This window comes from Apteryx mantelli, chromosome 36 (genome assembly GCF_036417845.1).
Source record: "Apteryx mantelli isolate bAptMan1 chromosome 36, bAptMan1.hap1, whole genome shotgun sequence".
Lineage (NCBI taxonomy): Eukaryota > Metazoa > Chordata > Aves > Apterygiformes > Apterygidae > Apteryx > Apteryx mantelli.
In genome coordinates, this window is record NC_090013.1 from 114,440 (window position 1) to 135,954 (window position 21,515).

Below are 21,515 nucleotides of genomic sequence, written 5' to 3' on the forward strand. Positions count from 1 at the left end.
GGTAAGAGTGCTTTGCCAGGACCCAGAGGCATTTGAGAAAATATCCAGGCTGTTCTTTTTCTCAGCTGTTTGTCATCTTTTTCTAACAAGACAAACATGACAGATTCCAATCTTATATTTTGTTTCAGTGATCTCCCTGCTTTAATTTAAGGTGTTTTCTGCAGTATGGAAATGCCTTGCCAGGGCAAACCTCAAGGGAAGATGAAAGTAGGAGAGGAATTTTCCAGGTTCTTTGCAATTTGTTCTGGAGCAATTGATTGTAAATGGTTGCTAACTTGCTGGAATTAAAGAAAATTCCTGTTGAAGGCAAGGCCGCAATGAGCACTGAGTTCTTCCATACCTCTTTGTTGAAAACTGTTCTTTGATGCTGTAGGCTTGCAAATAACAGCTCTGTTCCACCTCAGAATTGGCTGCATTTCAGCAGCAGTGGGTGTTATGAAATTCCTGCATTTTTAAAGCTGGTGCATATGCTGTTTTCCACCTAAAGATTTGGCAATTAGCTGAAATTGTAAGGATCGTGTTGTCCCTTTGTCGGACTCTAGGGAGTGTTTCCCATTCAGGGTTGGGAATCTCTGGGCCAGCTGGAACTTGGGAAGTATTAATTTGAGCAAGTGATTCTCTGCAGAGATCTGCAGTGTGTAGGGGGGGCTCCTTCCACAAGGTTTCTAACATTCCTGGGATTCCATGAGAGGGGTCACAGTAAAGAGAATTTCAGATTGTCATGAACAGGAACAGTCACAGCTGGGAGACTTGAAGAAAAATCTTGGTTTCAACTTTACATGAAAATCCAAAATCTACTAAAACAATTTAACTTTTACATTACACTTCCTTTTTTTTTTTTTTTTTAAACAGGGATATTTGCAACCCCTTTATTAATCTTTGGAAAAGCTTCTCTACCAGTTCTCTACTGGGCACCAGAATGTGACCAGATCTGCAGACTGCATCAGATCAGGTTACTCAGCCAAGAGGCTGAGCTGTTCTCCGTATGGGGGCAAGCTGCTCAGTACCCCATGGACCCCTCCTGAACTGGTGCAACCAGAAAGACTCACAGAGCAGTCGAAGGGGGAGGGGGTAGGAGAGGGGGGATGGACACGATGGGTATCTATCTGATCTCCTTGATGTTACCAGTGTTCAGTACTCACTTCCAGCAGTACCACTGTTGGAAGACATATGAGCTCAATCCTTAGAAAGTGCTAGTGTGATACTTTCAGGTGTGACGTGGGGTTTTTTTTTGTTTATTTGTTTTGTGCAGGTAGCATACTCTTGATGATTAAAGAAAGGGTGGGACTATACTGGGCCCAGTCAAACTTCTGTATATCATTAGGTTAGAGACATAAACTAAATGTGCCTCAGTTCCTTCAAATATCCCCAAAATGTGAAAATAAAGAAACAGACTCCCAGACTTCTGTTATGAAGGGAAGTAAAGTTATTTTCTTGATTATATCTAGACAGGGGGTCTAGAAAAATTACTATTATAAAGGCCATGACCTTGAATTCCTAAATATTCTTTCACCTCCCTATGAAACCAGATATTGTCTGTGACAGGCCTACATGAGCCCTGGTGTCATCCAATGTACACTTCTTATGCCCCAACTCTTGTTGGGGACAGAATCACAAACATGCTCCTGACCCTTTATCAGCCCTTGGTGCTACAAACTTGCTGGGTCTGTCTGACATGTTGATCTATTGTGATGAATTGCCGACACTTCTGCTGAAACCAGTTATGCTGGGTGGTTTGCCTGTTTGCTGTGAGTGTTCGATTGTTTATGAACATGTAGCCTCTAAAGTGCTCAGTGAGTGCCGATATGAAACCTTAAAGGCACAAATAAATCAAAAGTATTTTTAGACTGCTGCCATCCCAAACTGCACAGCTGCAGAACACATGTGGTTTTGTAACTGTCTGAAGCCTGTTCAAGCCAGTGATGCTGCCAAATGGTTGCCCTAACCTGGCTTCTCTTTCTCTCTGCTCCGCTGCTTGTGCACCAGTGCACTTAAACCCATTGGTGGCAGCATGAGTACTGGAGCACACCGAAGGGTGGGCAGGGGAAATGTGGGACTGCTTTATTCAGCAGCAGCTTGGGTTTAAATCTCCTTGGCTGGTCTTAAACTAATTGCATAGGCAACAAGCTTATAACTGACTCATGGGAAGGCATAGGATTTGAAGGCAGTGAAAGGCACTTCCTTCAAATTTGCAATGCCTTCTTGTAATTACAGTATTCTTGTAAATCTGTGACCAAGGGGCCTAGTCACTTTGAGTATTCCTGGCTCTCCAAGTCAGGACCTGACTTGATACCTTGCTTGTTCTCTGCTATGAGAAAGCAAGTCTGTTAGAATTTAGATAGCCTAAGAAAGGACTCTGGAATATGTTTGCACAACTTTGTCCTCCATGTATTTCTAAAATGCATATAGAAACCTCTCGAAAAGCCCCTGCGCCTGTGTCTTGTAGATGGCATCACCAGTCGAAAGCGTACAATTTGCAAGAAGGTGATGATTATAGGTTCTTCCTGTGTGTGTGTGTGTGTGGGGGGGGGGGGTGTTGTAGCCTGCATAACTTTCTGGCAGACTTTTCTGACGTGATTTTGGCCTTTTGGGGCTGCAGGACAGAGAAAATACAGGGAGCCTGAGGTAACTTTCACTTTCTGTAGTACTCAGTACTTGCCCCTTTCATATCAGTGGAATTACTGTCTCAGCCTGTCCTATTCATCCATCCTTACTTCTGTCAGTGTTATTAGTGACCTGCTCCCATTTATTGGCTACCCTGCTCTGTTAATGATTCCTCGGGTCTTTGGCCCTATCTCTTTCCCTTTTGTGTCAGGCCCTCTTTGTAAATCTCTTGCCTACTTTACATAACACTGCTTGGCTCTGCCAAGCTCCGTGAAGTATTTGACTGGCAGTAGATCAGGGCTGTGCTTTGTGATAACATTGTTCCTTTGGGAACAGATGATGGTAGGAGGAGGGTGGGAGAATAGGAAATTGGAGTAGAATGGAAATTACTGGGGCCTCTTCAAGATCAGCAGGCACGAATCAAAATGAATGGATGTTGTAAACTTGGTGTTTTTTCCTTCACAATTTATACAGCTGTAGTTTGTTAGCACTAAGTGTACTCATGGTATCTATACAGTACTTAGCAGGTAAGATAATCTTAGTGAGATGTGTCAAGGACCAGCTAGACAGACATATCGAAAGTTTGAGCTCTTTTTCTAGCTTTGGCATCCGTTACACCAGGCTACAGTGAGGAAAACTCTTCTAGTCTGTGCCTCAGTTTCCTTTATGTCTCCTGACATCGTTCCTACATGCTACCATGAAAGCTGTCTTATTCTCCCCTTCTTACCCACCTAGTTCAAGGTTTCTTGTGTTGCACTGGGTAAGTGTGGCTGCTATAGTGGATGTGAGGGCCAGATCCTGACCTAACAGCCTGCTTGGGATGTGAGTATTCAATACTGCATTACAGTTGCCTGGAAAGGGAGCTGTCCCAGGTCAGGCCCTCTTTCCAGATGCTAAGAAAACAGACTTTGCTCCTCTATCAGAGGAGCATGCCTGTTTTTTCAGAGGAAGACCTACTCCACTGCTGCTGTGGAGCAGAGGCTCTGGGGTAGTGGGCAGAGCACGAGTGAGCAGTCACTGTGGGGTGAGCTGGTGCGGTGGCAGCAGTAGGGCCAGAGGATGCCAGCTCTGGCGGAGCAGTGCCGTGCTCATGCTCCTCCTGCCAGCAGTGGGATACCGGCAGATTGGAGCAAACTTGTTCCAGCTAGCACCAGACCAGTCGCTCCAGGACCAGAGGTGCTTGGAAAATGACTCTGGCCTCGATAAAGGAGGCAAGGACTCGGGTTACAGTTCTTGGGTGGATCGTGTCTCCTGTCGGGCCGATGTGTGCGGCCTGGTAAGGCCCGCCTAGGGGAGGGCCCAAGGAGGGACGGGCTCTTCAGGGCTCTTGCAAACTTGCCTCTCAGCAGCAGTGTTTCAGAGCTGTCCGTGACACACTCTGGGGCTGTAACGCTTCTTTTAAACTTTCCTGTAAAGCCCTTGGCTCTCTTGCTTGGAAAGCACCTTTGTCCTCCAGAAATGAGGATCTCCTTGCTGAATAGCTGCCCTGGTTTCCTGTGGTGGGGAGACCAATGCTAAATGTCAGGTTTGGATGCAGTGGTTGTGCTTTCAGGTAAGAATGCTATTCTTTAGAGTAAAACCTTTTACTGTTTATGGCTTAAACAAAAAGAAGGAAAAAAAAGGGGGGGGGGAGCAGGAACTTGAATGTCTGGCCATGTAAATTCGTGTGCAGTGGGCAGTGGTAAAACAAGCTGGATTAGAGTCCCTATGAGCTGAGTTAGCCTCTAGAGATCCATTGTTCTGTTTTGATCAGCACTGATTGTGGTTATTAGTGGGAGAATAAATTCAGCCATTCATCCCTGTTCATTTCCACACTACATTGGCTATCGGTCTGCTCACAAGTATTGAACATCTTCCCAGACCTCAGACAGCTGAGTAGCATTTTACACTTTTGCAAGCAAAGAAATAGAAAAAACAAGGACACTTGCATCTTTACTTTCCGTGTAAAAAGAGTCTGAACTTACTGTGAACCTAGTGCAGTAATTAACTGAGTAGGAAGGAAGATAACTTGTGTATAGGGATAACAGCTCAGGCAAGGAGAAGAGATGCATTCTGCACTCATTTTGTGTGCTCATGCAGAGCAGCGATTCCTATCCAGTACTGCTTTGCAGGCAGTGTTTGGTTTTAAAGAAGAGACGAGCAGAGTTTGAGGCAGTGTGGTTAAAGACTGTGGGTTTGTGTGTTCCTCAGAAAAGGGGCCACTGAATTGTTGCTGCATGTAACTAGTATCTTATTTTACCAGGTAAACAACACTGGTAAGGAAAAATCTTGAGATCTTGAAGAGTGTAAGCCCTTGAAGGGGGGTGCTCAGACACTGAACAATAGATTCATCCAGCTCCTTTGTGCATCATGGCACCAGCCTGACTTTCTATCTGCTTGCTGCTGTGGCTAGGGTTTTTCTTTTCCCCAGCCTGTCTGTTAAATTTTGATTTGTGGCATTGTCTGCCCTTGATGCAGAGCTCCAAGGTCAGTTTTCTAATTGCAGAGTAGCACTGAAATGGCACGCAAGCTCCCAGGACCAGTTGCAGGCTTTTACCTGTCTACCTCCTGGACCCCACCCAGCTTAGTCTTGCAGAGATCTAGTTTGTATCCTCCGTACATTTTGGAGGGATTTGCTAACTCTCAAACTTTTTCCTGCACTCAAACTGGGTGTTGTCTAAAGTAGCATTGAAGACATTGTCATTAGGATTAATGCTGGGGGACTGTTTCTCTAGATTTGAGTATTATACATGCAGAACACTGCTCCTTAGTGGGTTTATACAGCTCACTAATCCCCACCCCCGCTAAAAGTACCATTGAACCAATACTTGTATAGTGTTTTGAACAAAACGTTCACAATTTGCAAGTAAGCATGCAGTCTACGTAGGAAGTTTATGGGGCCTGTCATAACTGCTGAATCCTTAATTTTCACACACACAAAAAAAAGATTGCTCTCCATAATGTTAGATATTAAAGGTAGTTCTTATCCAGATTTAATTTGTCATGGTGCTGGCTTAAAAATGGCTGAGACTAGAAACCCAGATCCATCAACATGTTATTTCATCTTGATATTTCAATACTTGTTTTAATTTAAAAAAAAAGGGGGGGGGAACAATGCATGGTATAAGCTGTCTTCGTGCTACATTGTGCACAGACAAGTGCCTGTTCCCTGATGATCTTCACTGTATCAGATAACTCTTTCTATAAACTGGGGGGATGGGGGTGAGGGGAAGGAAGACACTTATGCCACTCCACAGCAAAAATGTGAACGGGGCTAAATGGCATTTGACACCTGCTTCCTGTTTATACAGCTGGATAATGCATGGGGTGCTCTGTACCCAGATGACACCTTATTCTCTCTTCCTCCAGCCTTCTCTCCCCTGCTGCCCTGCTTTCCTCCCTAGGCATCCACGTGTGTAATCTTAAAAAGTTGAAGTGATTCATCTAACTTCGTCAGCAATTTCCTTCTTGATTTGGAATTTAAACTTTCAAAAGTGGTTAGAGGAAGCTGTTTGCCAATCAGAATAGTATAGCCTTGGATGTTGTGTCTCCACATGAATGGAGATATGACCACTGCCTCCCTGAGATGCTCTGCACTGGTGACCATCTATCTGCCTGCGATTCTTAGTGGTTGTTCTTTCTATTCCTAAACTTCTCTTCCTTCCTTATTCTTCCATCACTTTCCATTGTTCAAGCCAAAAACTCCAGTCATCTGCCAGCTCACCACACTGTATGTCTGCAGAACCTATTTGGTTGCTTTCATCCCCTGAGCTGCACTTGGACCATGTCGTTCTCCTAAACAGTTCTATAGCTTGGGATCTATAGACATCCTATTACCTACTGAGGGCTCAAAGGAGTGGAAGGGTGAATGTGTTGTTACAGTACTAGTTCATGATTGCCCATGAGGCAGGTTGATTCCTCTATCTCCTTTTTCTTTTTCCCACCAGTATTTGTAAGAATAATAGTATTTCCCTAATCTGCAGTAGGGATAGGTTTTTAAAGTAAATTAGTTCATGGCTGTATAGCTTTCTCGTCTCATGGTAAAGATAGCCATATACTAAAGCAGGCTGATAAAGAATCTATTAAACAGCTGAGATCAGAAGTTCAGCTGCAGGTTATGATATGCTTTGCAGGCCCAACCATCTTGTTTGCACAAGCAGGCATGTGTGCAGGCAGAGGTGGGTGCGGTGCAGGTGATAATAAGCTGGCCTGCCTGTGATGACCTCACCTGCCTGTTACTAACAACCATGTTGCTATTGCACCAAGAGTTGCTGCTCAAGTGTCCAGGAAAACTGAGCAGCTGCTGTGTAGCGAATGGAGGAAGGCACAACTAATTAAGATTTCTGAGCAATATTCTGAGTTTTGGGTTCAACTGTGATTAAAGTGAATTGCAAGTCAGGAACCCTGTGATTTCTTCCTGTCTGAAGAGGATGGTACTCTTGCTGCATGGCCTCAATTATGCTTTCTCTAAAATGAGAATGACAGTTGAGCTCATGAAAGGACATGGAGAACCAATGACTTAATGTGCAGAACACACTAGGGTAAGGAAAAAATGTGTCATATTACAGCACCTCATAGTGCTGCGAGGAGGGAGGCTCCAAACTGAGTTTGCCCTTTCTCAGAGGGATTGCAGCCAGCCCTGACTTGAGGTTTCCAAGCTCTTGGTTAGGAAAGGAACATGAGTTTCCGGTATGTTGCAGGGCGTAATGATCAGGGTTGTTCTCATCCCTCTGGTTTGTTCATGGTGCTGCATTTTTTTTTTTATTTTTATTGTTATACAACAAGATTAGTCTGCTCAATGAACTCAATTATTATAACCCATGTGGCAGGGGAAACTCCTGCAGCCAGGTGCCAGGGAGTTCTTTGACTGCAGAACCCAATCACCAGCTCTAAGAAAGCAAATGCTGTGTACTTGCCGACTGTCCTGAAACTGTGATTGGGCCCACTGTTCCCTTCCAGTTCCATTCCCTGGGCTGTGGAAAGAGACATTGTAATTGTGCGGGGTTGCAAGTCATTCGTATATTTACATTTAAAAAAGGTTAGGAGGTTGAAAAGAGATAGAAATGAAGTGATTTAGGCTTGACCAAAAATTGTTTGAGTTCTTTGGGGGAGGTTTTTTTTTGTTTTTGTTTGTTTGTTTTTTGGGGGGGAGGGTTGGAAAACAAAAGGGCAGAAAAGGGGGTAGCTCTGGAGTAATAATTGCATATATGAAGGTTCTTTATCCACAGAAGAAAGGGAAATTCAGCCCCAAATAAGAAGAGGCATACCATGATGAATTGATTTCCTCCTTCTACAGAATCCTGATCACTTTGTTTCACTTGGTGTGGTAGGGTAACTTCACAAAATGTATTTCTGGACAAATAACACAAGTGTCAATGACCATGTTTAAGTTCACACTGTGAATCTGTAAGCTAAAGCATCCTCTAATTTACTATCGCTTCCTGTTTGGTCCTCCACAGGACAGAAAGTTAGATTATCAGAGAGGTATATGGGCTTTGAAAATTAAGCCTTACCATTCCGATAGAGACGAATAGCTCATATGGTCTTGTTTCCAGCAGTGCCTAGTGCTTCAAAGAAATGTGAAAAGCCCTTCTTGATACTTATACATCTTTTCCTATCAAGCTTTTCCAGTGAGTTCAATGAGTTTTGAATTGCAGCCTTGCAATGCCTTCCAGACCTGGAAGGGAAGGAAGGAGTTGCTTTCTGCCCAAGTGATTTACCGGTTGATGCTCTGAAGCATGGGGTGCTGACCCATGCACTGTTGCGTAGCCTAGGATTGCTGCAGATGTTAGAGACTATCCAGCTTTTCCAGAGATCCAGCCCCATGGCAGTATGTGCTGACTTCTTCCTACCGTTTACTATTCTAGGCTAAGGAGTGTTTTCCAGCCCAGCTCTAGATAGTCTCTGCCTCTTGGTCCCAAGTTTGAGAAGTACTTGTCTATTTTGGAAGGATCAGCAAGTACTGCAAGTAGAGCAGTGTTAAGAAGCAGCTGTGAGTTACATTAGACTTTAAGATAAAATTACCCCAAGCAACATAAGATGTGCTCACTGAACCAGGAGCAGCAGTCCTGGGGACTGCAACAGCTGCAAAGACTCATAGTCTTCATCAGAGTAGTGCTTAGTGACTGACTGTCTGATAAACTTCTCTGCTACTGCTTTGTTTTTACATTCCTGAAGTAGGACAGCTGGGACAAATGAAATAGTTATGTCTATCACCCACACAAAACTACTTGGACTGGGGCAGGGAGAATCTTTTATAAGATTGGGGCAAACCTCCTATCCCTCATGAGCGTTCAAGGTTTCACTGCATCCTCAATATAACTTTTAGGACGGATGAGGAGTCTGCCCATGAGATATATAGTTCTGTTGCAAGCACAGAAGTGGTTTCTTGTGGTTCCTGTTGATGTTTCTGTATGCTTCAAGCTCCACCCCCACCTCCATCTGTGTCAAAGGCACTTCTGTTGCTCTGCATCTCCCTGGGTTGTAATAGCTGAGTGTGTGTGTCTATGGACACAACAAGCAAATGAGACTCTCTTCCCTCTTTAGGACGGCAGCGATGAAGCACTGTTTTTACAATGAGACTGTGGGGTTCTTCTACAACAACAGCCGCAAAGAGCTGACTACATACTGGAGGACGAAGGATGTCCTGGTGGTTGCCCTGGGCTTGACAGTGAGTGTCATTGTGCTCCTGACCAACCTGCTGGTCATCACTGCTATTGTCATCAACCGGCGGTTCCACTATCCCATCTACTACCTGCTGGGGAACTTGGCAGCTGCTGACCTCTTTGCTGGCATTGCATACATGTTTCTCATGTTCCACACGGGGCCCAGGACAGCAGAGCTCTCCCTGAAGACCTGGTTCATCCGCCAGAGCCTGCTGGACACCAGCCTGACCGCCTCTGTGGTGAACCTGCTGGCAATTGCTGTAGAAAGGCATCAGACTGTTTTCACTATGCAGTTACACAGCAAAATGTCCAACCAGCGCGTGATGATCCTGATCTTCTGTATTTGGGTCACAGCCCTGCTCCTGGGGCTCATCCCATCCTATGGCTGGCACTGCCTCTGTGCCCTGGAAAAGTGTTCCAGCATGGCACCACTCTACAGCAGGAGCTACCTGACCTTCTGGGCCATCTCCAATCTGGTCATCTTTCTGATCATGGTGGTCGTGTACACACACATCTTCATCTATGTCAAAAGGAAGATGACACGGATGTCCAAGCACACCAGCTTCCACCCCCGCTACAAGGAGACAATGATCAGCCTTGTCAAGACGGTCACTATTATACTCAGTAAGTCCACCTGCTTTATCTAAATTATGCTTTGTGCTTCCATCCTGGGTTGTGGAGGGCTGGAGAGGTGAAGGTGCTCTGGACAACCAGGATGACTGGGAAGCGACTTTCTGCTTTGCTGGTGTCTGAAGCTGCTGGGGTGATGGTTTGGTTTGGCTGTTGGGTAACTCAACAGTTTCAGGACTGCTCTAGCGCATGGGTGGGAGCAGCAGCTCCTAATGGAAGTGTCTTGTGGAATACTGGGTGCCAGCATTTCCCTGGATTCTTTCCCAATGCCTCCATCCTGCCCATGGCATCATCCACAGTGACGCAGGAGTTATGAAGGTGACCAGCTGCTGCAGGGGACACTTCCAGTCCAGGCAAGCTCTCAGCTAGTCAGTCTGCTCGCTTCTGACTCTTTGCAGTAGTGCTATGGAGGATCCTTTTTCTCAGGAAGAGCAAGAAATGTTCTGGACCAGCATTGTAAGTGGGTACTATAGGACATACACCGCAGCTCCGGGGTTGTTAGTTGCTTGCTGGGATAACCAGTTGGTTATCTATCTGTTTCTACTGCTTTGTTTGTATTGGAAACTGTTAATGCGCTGTTAGCCCATCCTATTACTTTCTTGTTGTTGGGGAAATTATCATTGTGTGTTCTTCTCTTCACCACTTGTCAGGTTTATTTCTTAAATGAAGCTGAGCTAAAAACATTGACTTAACTTTCTTGAATTTGTATGAGCTGGAGCTGGAGCAACTGTACAGTTATAGGGGAGTGCAAACTTCTGAATCTCTTCATCTCTTCTCCTCTGACATGGCTGTGCTCAGGAGCTGCTCCTCTGATTAGCAGAGACAAGAGGGACTGTTATTAATTTGACTTCTTAATGTCTCTGGCTACTGAAGTGCAGATGCTTTGGACAAACAAGAGGCTCTTTTATGCATTCTGCTCTCACATGGAGGAGGCACACTAAAGGTTTGCATGGAATTAGGAGCTATAATCAGGCCTTATAAAGAAGCAGCACTTTAAATGTTCTTTAAAGGATGGAAAGCATGATGAGCAGAGGACAGACATTACAAGGTGACAGGAAAAGAATATGGAAGTTGTGTCCAAATTCTATAGACTGTTTACTGGAACAGAGCACTAAACTTCTGTCAGGTGTGGGTGTTTCTTTGGTTTTTTTTTTTAAAACAGCTTAGTACTGGGTCTCAAATCTGCTCTGGTAAATATGTCACTGAAAACTCTAAACTCTTAGTCAAAGCTACTCTCCATGATCACTGGATCTCCAGCAGAGTGCTAACTGCCTGTGAGTTACTCTGTCTACATTAGCAACTCATAGTGCAATAGGAGTAGATCAGTAACTGGAAGTGGTTGGCTTTGAGGCTCTACCTCTCTAGGATATTTAGCTTTGTTCAGATGTATGTTGTTCTGCCCAGTGCTGTGCATCTTAGTAAGCTGGCTAACCTGCTGATATAAATTGGTAAAGCTTCTCTGAAACAAACGGTTCTGCTCCGTGTATCTGAGGAATCTGGCCCCAGTTTTGTCCTTATTTTATAGGTTCTTTGTGTGGAGGCTTCTGCTCTTTAACCCACAAGCAGCAGCATGCCAGTGTAAAGAGCTTGTGGGTGTCTCTGAAAGACGCCGTATGTCTGTGAAATACTAGCAATCTCATAACAACAGAGCCTACTGCACCCCTGCATCGTGCTTTCAGCAGCATATCATTCATGATTTTTCTTAACTGCTTTTGTCTCATGCTTTAATATATAGAAAGTTTTTTTTGTTTGTTTTTAGTGAAATAAATCAGTGTGTTCAGATCTTCTGCAGCCCAGCTCAACTCTGGGCTTATGGTCACAACCCTTTGCTTGCAAATCTTTTCTGATAAGTGCAGAATTTGCTCTGTCAGGAAAACCTCGTAGCTGCAAACAAAGACTACTACTCCCTTGCAAACTCCCGCTGGCAGAGCTGGGCTCGGCGGGGGAGGGGACGGGCGGGGGCAGTGGGGAAAGAGCTGTCTGGCTCCTCTGTGCGTCCCTGTTGGGGGGACATGAGCTCGCGTGTTCTGTCGCAACTTGTGAACAGCGAAACTGGGATATTTGCCTGTTCCTGTCTGTGTGATGTCCTCTTCCCTTCCTTACAATCGCTCCATCTCTCTTGTCAGCAGGGAGTTCATAGCTGCCGTGGAGCTGATCAGATGCAGCCGAGAGGTTCAGCAGAGCTAAAGAATTGCTACTTCATGTATTTTGCATAGTCAAGAGTGGAGGAAAGCTTGTTTTGTTTCCCCTTCCTTCCTGAACAGTATTAGAGGGTCACCCAGTGGGGTCAGCAGGATTGCTTAATTTTATGGGACCTCACAAGATCAACCAGGAGGAGAGGGTCAGCAGGATGGGAATACTGGCCTGGAAGAAAAATCTCCTTGCATCTCCTTGTTCTGGGAGGTCCCTTTCTTCTCGATGCCTATACTCCTGACTTGGCCTGCCTTTGTCTTCTGCCTTGAGCTAGGAAAAAGGCTGGGTCAGAGGAGGTTCAGAACAGCTGCTGTGGTTTTACAAGGAATTGGGACTGGTGGCTGTGGATGGACAGAGCAGGCAGGTACCTGATGTGGAAAGTGGTGAGGGACAATGAGGGGTGGTGGTCAAGCCCTTGTGATTCTTGTAATGTAATCCAAGCTTTTTTTTTTTTTTTTTTTTTTTTTTCCTCCTCCGTGTGGCAGTGTCAGAAGTGGTAGTGAGTTGCGTACAAGTCATTTTGCAGGAGGAAATGCAGGCAGAGGGAGCAAGCGAGAGGGTTTAATTGCTCAATTTGGGAAAATACCTTTCAGTTCAGACTGGGAGTACAGACAACTGTGACTGCAGAGAGTTTCCTTCCTCCTTATGAAAGCCCTGCTGTAATTCTTCCTCCACCCTAGATCCTTGGCCTTCTGCAAAGTTGGACTCTGCACAGAGGAATACTTTGCACCTTATGCATCAGAGGGCGTAGCTGCTGGTGAGTGTGTGAGGAAGCTGAGGGAGCAGCAGAAGCTGTGTGTATGTGTCACCTCATTGGAAGGCAAGGTACCTGCGGTTTATAATCCTGTAGGTCATGAGCATTAAGAATAGGTATGGAAGCCTACCTGAAAATCAATAATAAAAAGTCCAAGGTACATCTAGAAACCAACAGCAAATTTTCCCACAGATTAGTTGTGCAGGACAGGATCTAATGATGAGCAAATAGCACAGCTGAGTCACTAGTGACCACACTGGGCAGAGATTATTAAGAATTTGGATTTCTTTCTGAATACTGTGGCTCCCATTAAGGAGCAAAGAAAACAGCTAGACTTGCAGGCACAAGCCTAAAACTTTAGGTACCTGTCCAGTGCTCCCATCTTTGATGTACTCCTAGCTTTACTTAATGCTGCTGGGAGCCAGTCTGTACAGAATCTGGCTTTCATTGTGGATGCTGAAAACCTGGCTCTAAGTGTTCTTAAGCAAGGAGGTCCCTTTTCTGCAGGCCCGCTCAAATTACAAGTATCAGCATCTCCTTTCATGACAGCCAGAAGTCTATATTTTTGCTAAATTTAAAATGGGAGAAGGCAAAGTCATGTCTGCGAGTGCAGAGAAAAGCTGCCTGGCCCAGATGTGATGGCTGCTGTGCTGGCCCTCTGGGGGCGTGATTGGCTTAAATAAAAAGGGTTACATGATACAGTTGCCTGTAATCAGCAGGGAACATATCCAGAAATTTAGGAGATCCTTTCTCTGTGTTTCTCTGACTTTCCACCAGTGCAGCATTTCATTTAATGAGCGCCTTAAATTCAGCGCCTCATTCTGGTGCAACTCTTCTGGCTGTTTTTCTTTCCTGTCAGCTGTTTTTCAGTAAAGGGTGTAGTTACAAAGTTCCTAGTGAGTCCATTCTTTTACACCCTTTCCCAGCAGACACAGCAGGGTTCAGCTCCTGTGCTTTAAGATATAACCTTATGCATGAGTTCCAGGAGCACTGATGGGTGAGTGCTCAATTTACGTCAGCCTTAAAGTTAAAATCATGACCGTAAAAAGCAGGGTTTTAGGAACTGCAGGCACCTCCCACTCCATCATGCAAAACAGCAATTATCCTTTTGCTAAAGAGCTTTGCAGGTGGTGGCAAGAACATAGTATTGGCCTGACTGACTCAGTCATGGAGCCTTTCCAGCTCAATCTTCATGTTGGCCAGCCCATTGTTTGGTTACTTTCTGCCCAGCATGCAGTGGTACGAAACAGACTTCACTGAGCTGCCCTAAATGTTGGCTAGGACTCTTCTGAACTTGTACTATTAACTGAGAGCCCCATAACTGTATGAACTGGAGAGACGATTCCATTCAAAATGTACTACTTTGACTCTTAACTTTATGACCCATTCTCCTTTTTGGAGGGAGTAGGAAATATGGATGCTTTATCTTCTACTTTGTAAATGGAATAATGGGGATGCGGGGAGGTAAGTGAAGCTACTTGAAACTTATTTTTTCTGACTGAAAGTAGTTTAGACAAAAGAATCAGTGCCTCCATTTTCAATATTTTCTGGTTGAATCCTGTCTTCCTCCTCTAAATTTTTGCTTCATGCTTGGGGAAACCAATTTTTTTCCTTTTCCAAATGGTGTTTCCATTTCCATTGGTGTTTCCAAACAGCAGCGATTCCCTTGAGCATCTCCAAGGTGAGTGGCCAGGCAGGGCCAAGAACCTGCTTGTTCTCTAACAAGGGTTCTTCTCTTCCCAGGTGCCTTTGTTATCTGCTGGACTCCGGGACAAGTTGTACTCCTACTGGATGGCTTGGGCTGCAAGAGCTGCAATGTTCTAGCTGTGGAGAAATACGTCCTTTTGCTGGCAGAGATCAATTCGTTGATAAATGCTATTGTCTACTCTTACAGGGACAATGAGATGCGCAGCACCTTCCGGAGGATCCTCTGCTTCATCTGTTATAGGAATTCCAGATACACCCCTACAGTAGTGAAGTTAAACACTGCAGACCGCAGAACACTTTCTCAGAATGGGCACTTTACTGTGGACTCCTCTATTTAGTTCCTCAGTGCCGTGCTTGTCTCCACTGGTCCACAGCAACCCTTTTCTGACCAAAAGTGCAGAGACTGAGTGACCTGCTTCCAAAGCACTACTGACTTCTTTTATGTTCTCAAGCATAAATATTTGTATAAAATACTTGTCATCCATACGGGGACAAGAAGCTTTTAAGAAACTGAATGGTGCATTATTTAGGACAAACATACTTTGAGTAGTATTCTTATTAAAGACTGCTGTTTTTAATGCAAAATTGATTTAATTTAGCAGCATCTAGAAGTATGCTACATGCAACAAGAATCTCGTGTGGCCTTCTCTCCATGAGCAAGGTATTTTCTTGGTACTTCAGTATTACTGCTTTCAGAAATAGTCATTCCAATGGTAGCATATTCCAGAGTCAAAGCCCAAAGCTCTTAAGCTCTACTCATTGCTTCCTAACCAGAGCTGCTTTCTGTTTCTCGAGGGAGTCTTGTTCAGGTTGTGCTCTACCACTTTCAGAAGTCACATTCTTCTGAAGGCCTCTTCAGAGAGGAATCTGTTTGTGAATTACTTCCTGAGAAGCAGATTATTGCTTTCCCAAGTGTGTGTTACTGAATTTCAAAGTATTTTGGGGCTTCTGTAGGATATATGAGGAGCACTTTCCTAAAATGTGGAGTGGTGCCTCAACTAACTGCAACTGTTTGTTCTGCTAAGTGATTCTAGGTGGTATTCACAAATTGATTGCCTTTTTATAAATGTGGAGTGAGTCATATTCCCATGAAACCATCTTTCTACTCACTGAAAGCCCTTTGGGGACAGGTTTACATTAGATTCCAAGGCAATCAGTATTTTGCCTTAGGTTTTAATGTGCAGTTTGTACCTTAACACTCGACTGTTCAAATAATGTGTTAACAGTCTGTTCAAATGTAATCTTTCTCTCAGCAAAGCATCATAAGAAATTAGCAGTATTATTTAACGTTAGTGCATGTAGGACCTAGTTCTCTGCTGAGTAAATCCATTTACTGCACCTGACATGCAGTGTAAACTGTCACTCTCACTTTTGAGACCATGACTGGAGAAGAGACATTTTGCTGGCAAGAGAATATTCATGACTTGACCAAGAAATTGTAAATACTTCTCCAAGTTCCTTTTACCCTAATGCTTTGTTAACAATGTGAAAGTGCCTGCAACAGCCAAATCCAAAGCTAGTCTTTTACCATGGGCTCCAGTGGGAGCAGAGGGCCAATAGGAAGCAGTTCTTTAAAATTCTAAATTTAAAGGCTTTGGTACAACATTTTCAGTGTTGTGTTTTTGTTTTTGTTTTTTTTAATTTAAAAAAAAAAAAGGCCTGGTTCTGTCAGATGATCAGCTCCCTGACAGATCAGCTCAGCTGACTTTGCAGAAAGAACACACAACTTACCTGGGGGACTGTTGAGTCAACGTGGACTTCTATTCATATATGTCTACAGACTTTCTTGCAGAACATGGTCAGGAAGAGACTATGTTAAGATGACGGTACCCTGGATTGACTAAAACAGTCCTGGAATACGGTCCGTGTTTTGTTGTCCCAGAAACTTTCTTTCAATCTTCCCCCACTAAATCTCCCCATTGTGAAGGCCTGGCTCTGGGGAAGTACTATTTCCCAGTCTTGTGTTGTGATGCTGGAAGGGAGAGATACTGGCCTCGATGCTTGCGCCCATCGTGACTTGCTGTGGAGGGGCCTGCCATGCTGCTGATCTGCCCTTTATGTAGGTTGCCTGTGATGCCACATCACAGGCCTGCGGGAATGTGCACGTGTATCTGGGGGGTGTTAGCCTCTGGGAAGAAGTGGTGAAGAGAAATTGGAGGCAGTAACTCTTTCGGTCAGCTATTTGCAGCCAGAGTAGGGTGTACAACTACAGCCTTGGTCAGCTGTTTTCAAACACTAGACCCAGCTGGTTTTGGAAAATTTCTCACCATTAAAACCTACCAGGTAGTGGAGCTAAGAGAATGGATAATGTTTTCTTTTATTGCCAAAGATTCCTAAATATAAATATTTTCCAGTGAAAACGAATACTCAGGTATCAGGCCATGTGTACACACTGCAGCTGAAGTATGTGGTCAGTCTGTTGTAGCAGGGGGAAGACTGTTGTGGACACCGGGAAAATCATTACTGCGTGGAGCGGTGAAGCTGGCACAGAACAGACCTAGACCTTTTCTTACTGCTTTCATGAACATCCCCAAAGCACAAAGTGTGTAAGTCCTACTTTACGCAAAGCTTATTTTACAAGTAAATACATGTCAAGTTTTTTCTCATTTATTAACAAAGGGAAGGAGGAGAATGTGAGCGTTCCTACTCTCTAGGTGTGGGATCAGTACCAGCATGATTTAGGGTGGTGGTGGGGAGATCTGACTATGCTGTGTTTGCTTGTGAATGAATATTTTTAGTGGGCGAGATGACACATGGCTCGCAAAAGAACTCCAATTGGCTTTTATGCCCAATTGGGCCTTTAATAAGCTGTACACATTCTTCCCAGAGGGCTCTGGTAACTAGCCTGACCTCGCTGTTCTGCTGGGTTGCAGCTGTTGAGCTGTGTTACAGCAATATGATCCTACTCTCCAAGTACTTTTATGTAGGTACCCTCAACATAGGCAGACTTTAAGTCACTAACAATTGGCTTCTGATGTTTTATGAACACCATGTACAGGTGATCTTTGAGGGGTTTTGGGGTATTTTAAATGGTTTATTTAAATTTATGCTGGTTATCAAACTAGTGTGAATACTAAATAACTCTTGTAACACAACTTTGCTGGAAAACTTATCAATGATTTGACCAGTTTGTACCAAGCAGACACTTTCCTGGGAATATCCTCTGGGAAGTCAGGATGTCAATGCTTCCTATATAAAAATGGAGTCTGCTTAATAATGGTAACTGAATGTGCAAATGCAGCTTGTGGTCTAGCCAACTTCAAAATGCATGTTTTTGCAAATGAAAATAGCAACTGATGAGTGTAAGGAAAAGAAAAATCCCAAACCTTTAATGGAGCTTGCCTCCAAGTGATAGCTGCCACCCATGAGGAATGCAGAGAGGTTGCCTGGAATTCTTAAACGTGATTTCTCTTCCTGAGTGACTGCAACCCTTAGAATTCTAGCTGCTTCCAGCTGGCTGTAATAGATGAGAGAGCAGGAAATTAGGAGGCATAGAAAGTAGCCTGAGAAGTGCTGTTTTCAGTGAGATTTTAAAAGAGATGGTGAATTGATGAGGCAGAAGAGATAGGAGGAGGATTTTAACAAACCTCCCAATAATGAAGATGGGGGGGAAGGGAGAGGGAGAGACATAAATGGTGTGTATATAGAACATGCATCACAAAATGAGATGACTAAGTTGTTCAGTATTCCACACGACACCTTTACTTTTTAGTTTTCTCTGGAAACACAAGTCCTTATCTAACTACATGGAAGGAGAAATCACATTGCAGTATGTCTTCTACTCACTTTTGTGTACTAAGCAAGACACTTCGCAGAAAAGGGTGTGTTGTTATCCAATTACATGTTAGCTTTCCAAAACAGCTTAGAAGACCTTAAATATAACTTTATCATTGCATAAAGAGTTGGATGCTGTCAAATTTATGGAGTTTCTGATCTTTTTTTGTTTTTAATTCATGATGTACAGCCTCTGATGCATCTTAGCTTAGTGTGGAAGACACAATGTGGCCATTTCCCTCCTTCTGTTCAGTTTGAGAAGAAAAAAAACTTTTTTTAATCACAGTATGAAACTGCCTTTGAAAGTTCATCGCTGGTTTCTTCAACCTTCTTTTAATGTGCAAATTTCCCTGCAGACTGAAATTAGCATCATTATTATGATTATTTTAATGGCAGAGAGGCATGCAATCATTCTAGATTTACTGTGTGTTGGGTGGGAGGAAGGGAGAGACACCTAGGAACTATTTTTAAGGGATCAAATACGGGACGAGTGAGAACACACAACTTGATCAAAGATAGGGCCGTATGGTTCCAGGAATGAGAGGTCATGCCTTGCTGACTGGTTGAAATTCCTTAAGCAAGCTGCTGCCAAAAGTAATACGGGTTTTGGTGTGTTTGTGGGGAGGGTAACACTTTGGAGATTAATACTGTAGGGACTGATGGACTTTGAAAGGTTTATTGAAAGAAAAAAAAAACACTGCAGGAAGGAAGAAGACAGAATAAGGGCAAACAATGAAATTAGTAGGGGGAAGTTGGTGATGGTAGGGTTTTTTGTTTCGTTTTTAAATTTTGGTTCTTCATCATTCTGACCTTCTGAAACATGGAAAATGGAAACTAAAGTGGCTGATACACTTACTGTAAGTGTAGCCAATGCAAAAGATGAGTTCTTTGGAGGCAGTTGTGCTCTTGTGGGTCTTGAGCAATATTGGAATATCAGGGCTAAGAGTTTATTTTTGATGTGCAATGATCTGGTCTGCATGATATGATAGATAGTTTAGTAGCCCGCCCATTCATTTGAATTGGGCTTCCCCCAGTTTAAAGCCAGCAAGAGCCTAGAAGCTTATGGTATGAGTAATTCTTCCTGACTTGGGGCACGTGTTAATGCAGTGGTGAAGTGAAGCCTGGCGGTTCCCCCCTGCCCTGCAGTGGATGGCACATGTAGCTGAGATAACTTAGGAAAGAAAGGTCACACTGAGGATACAATACTTACTTCCCATGGTACTTCTGGGGAAAAGCTTTTCTACAAAAAACATAAGGCTAATAGCAGAGAGTAGTTTGGTTTCATGAGTCAGTCACTTCACGGTCTACTCTTCTGCAAAATATGTGAATGTGACTTCCCTACTGTGAGCAAAAGTGAGAAAAATCCAAGTGTCATTTCATGTGAAAACTGTTATAGCTCTTAGTCCAGCTTCAAACTAAGTTTCTAGAAGATGCTGCTTCTTTGTTTGGTCTTGACCAGGTTTTGTCCTTATGCTGTGAGTGTCACAGGAGAGAGTCTTAATTACACTGTGACAGTCAGAGGTAGGTCTCCAAGTTAGAGCATTTTTGTGCTAGCTCGAGATCTTTGCTAAATTGAAAATTAGTCTCAGGGTTAATTACCACATTCAGCTCTGGTCATTGACTGGACTCATGTTCAGTGTTCTGTGTGTTCAGCAGCTCTGGAAACTAGGCTTCTTTTTTTGAGTCTGTAGCTGTTCTGCAATCATTAGAGTTAGTAATCTTACATGAATGTTGTATCACAGGTTTTTAGCCAGTTATTTTCATCCTTCTTGGCATAAGCTGATTTCCTTCAGCTGTTGGGATGTTGAAGGGAAATTCATTGCTTCCAGTTGATCCTATAAAAACCCCTGCAGAATGTCTGAGTCTTTCTGAACCTGTTGCTGTTTGTTAGTGTAGCTTTTTGGTCTCAACACCGATTCCTTTTGAACATGAGTGTCTCTTGCATCATTCTCACGGTGTTAATCATTCCTGGAAATTTAATGCATATGTATATGATAGAGCAATATAAACTTTAGATAATGCAACACACAGTGTGCACATTGGATGGAGCTATCCCCCATGCACCCGGCGCTGTAATAAAGAGAATGCCTGCTTCTTAATGCTACATTGGTGTTAAGGAGTTTTTCCTCCCGATTTCGGTGACAGTTTCAGGAAGCTGGTTCTTCTCCAAATGTTGCCAGACACTGATTCCAAAACTAAGTGTTCCCTTTGTGAATACCATTACCAGTATTGCTCACCCGACCCAGGTGGGGAATGACACAGCAAGAGGACCAATAATTTTAGGGTGAGCAGAACAAGATTACAGCAGGCACCAGGAGGAAGTGGTAAGGAGAAGCTCTGATTTGCCTGCATTCCCCAGCAGGGAAAATAACTGTCCTTTAGTAATGCCCATTTGCTGATAAATTTCAGCCTGCAGTTTCCTCAGAGGAACTTGTACTGGTAACAGAGAGCATTTGCCTGACTTCTGCTTGGCTTGTACCCAGAAAGGAGTGAGCGTATAGTTGTGTCCCATGGCCCTTTTAGAACTCAGTCTTACTCTCCAGGTTTTTCCCTCCTTGCTGAAAGCAAGGAATACAAATTGGGGGGATAAACATGCCTATGGCTCCTCAGAAAGATTTGCCTCATATTATGCTAGAACGTGCCTGTAAATGTCTCTAGTACTGTGAAGTGTTCCAGTCATGCCCTTGAGTCCCGAGCACTACGTGGAAAGAAACTCCAAAGACAGTAGGAGAATATCTTTCTTCTAGGTTTCACAGATCATGTGGTCATGTGGATTTAAGTGCCACCAACCAGGGTGTGAGGGGCTTGCACACTGAATTTTGCCCCACTGTCACGAAATGTTTTTTCAGTGCTACCCAACTCCCATGTTGAGCACTTACTACCTGCTTTTGTCTCAGTATGAATAACGCAGCAAAGTAGAGCAGTGGGATCTGGAGATGCCAATAGCTGGCCGACTGTGCTATATGGTGGCACAGAAAGACGAACTTTTGGCACAGCTGCTCTTCTATTCTCCCTGCTTTCTCCATGGCTTAGGGACTTCCACTGAAGTGGGGTTTTTTTTTTCCTCTCTCTCATTTTACTTTATTTATTTATTTTTATCCCTTCCCCTCTCTGGCTGTTTGAACTGTTCAGGGAAATTGCACTCTTTATTACAAAGAGTTCAAAGATACATCCTTGTATCTTGATGCTTTCTGCTATGGGCTGTAGTG

General features: G+C 43.9%; 1 protein-coding gene and 1 long non-coding RNA gene across 4 annotated transcripts in view; one reads left to right on the forward strand and one right to left on the reverse strand.

The window, feature by feature from the left end:
- Positions 1 to 3,963: 3,963 nt before the first annotated feature.
- Positions 3,964 to 16,158, forward strand: LPAR2 (lysophosphatidic acid receptor 2). Of its 3 annotated transcripts, XM_013961899.1 has the most exons (4): positions 3,964 to 4,156; positions 9,130 to 9,872; positions 12,752 to 12,828; positions 14,569 to 14,629. In XM_013961899.1, exons 1-3 carry the CDS (start codon positions 4,116 to 4,118, stop codon positions 12,820 to 12,822), a joined length of 855 nt encoding a protein of 284 aa, XP_013817353.1. In that variant the 5' UTR covers positions 3,964 to 4,115; the 3' UTR covers positions 12,823 to 12,828; positions 14,569 to 14,629. The 3 variants fall into 3 exon arrangements, with proteins under 3 accessions (XP_013817353.1, XP_013817351.1, XP_013817352.1); XM_013961897.2 differs by lacking the exon at positions 12,752 to 12,828 and having other exon boundaries at positions 14,569 to 16,158; XM_013961898.2 differs by lacking the exons at positions 12,752 to 12,828; positions 14,569 to 14,629 and adding an exon at positions 14,720 to 16,158.
- Positions 7,451 to 21,515, reverse strand: part of LOC136995043 (uncharacterized) — a 30,800-nt gene continuing 16,735 nt past the window's right edge. The window contains exons 4-5 of the long non-coding RNA XR_010886730.1: positions 17,859 to 17,989; positions 7,451 to 7,556 (exon numbers count right to left, since the gene is read on the reverse strand). This is a non-coding gene — a long non-coding RNA (uncharacterized lncRNA). The remainder of the gene's footprint in view (positions 7,557 to 17,858; positions 17,990 to 21,515) is intronic.

Bases quoted from the DNA above. Each gene is read 5' to 3' on its own strand.
- LPAR2 (XM_013961897.2), top strand. From the start codon at position 4,116: ATGCTAAATGTCAGGTTTGGATGCAGTGGTTGTGCTTTCAG. The intron at 4,157-9,129 runs GTAAGAATGCTA...TTCCCTCTTTAG, and splicing joins TGCAGTGGTTGTGCTTTCAG to GACGGCAGCGATGAAGCACT. The intron at 9,873-14,568 runs GTAAGTCCACCT...TTCTCTTCCCAG, and splicing joins GACGGTCACTATTATACTCA to GTGCCTTTGTTATCTGCTGG.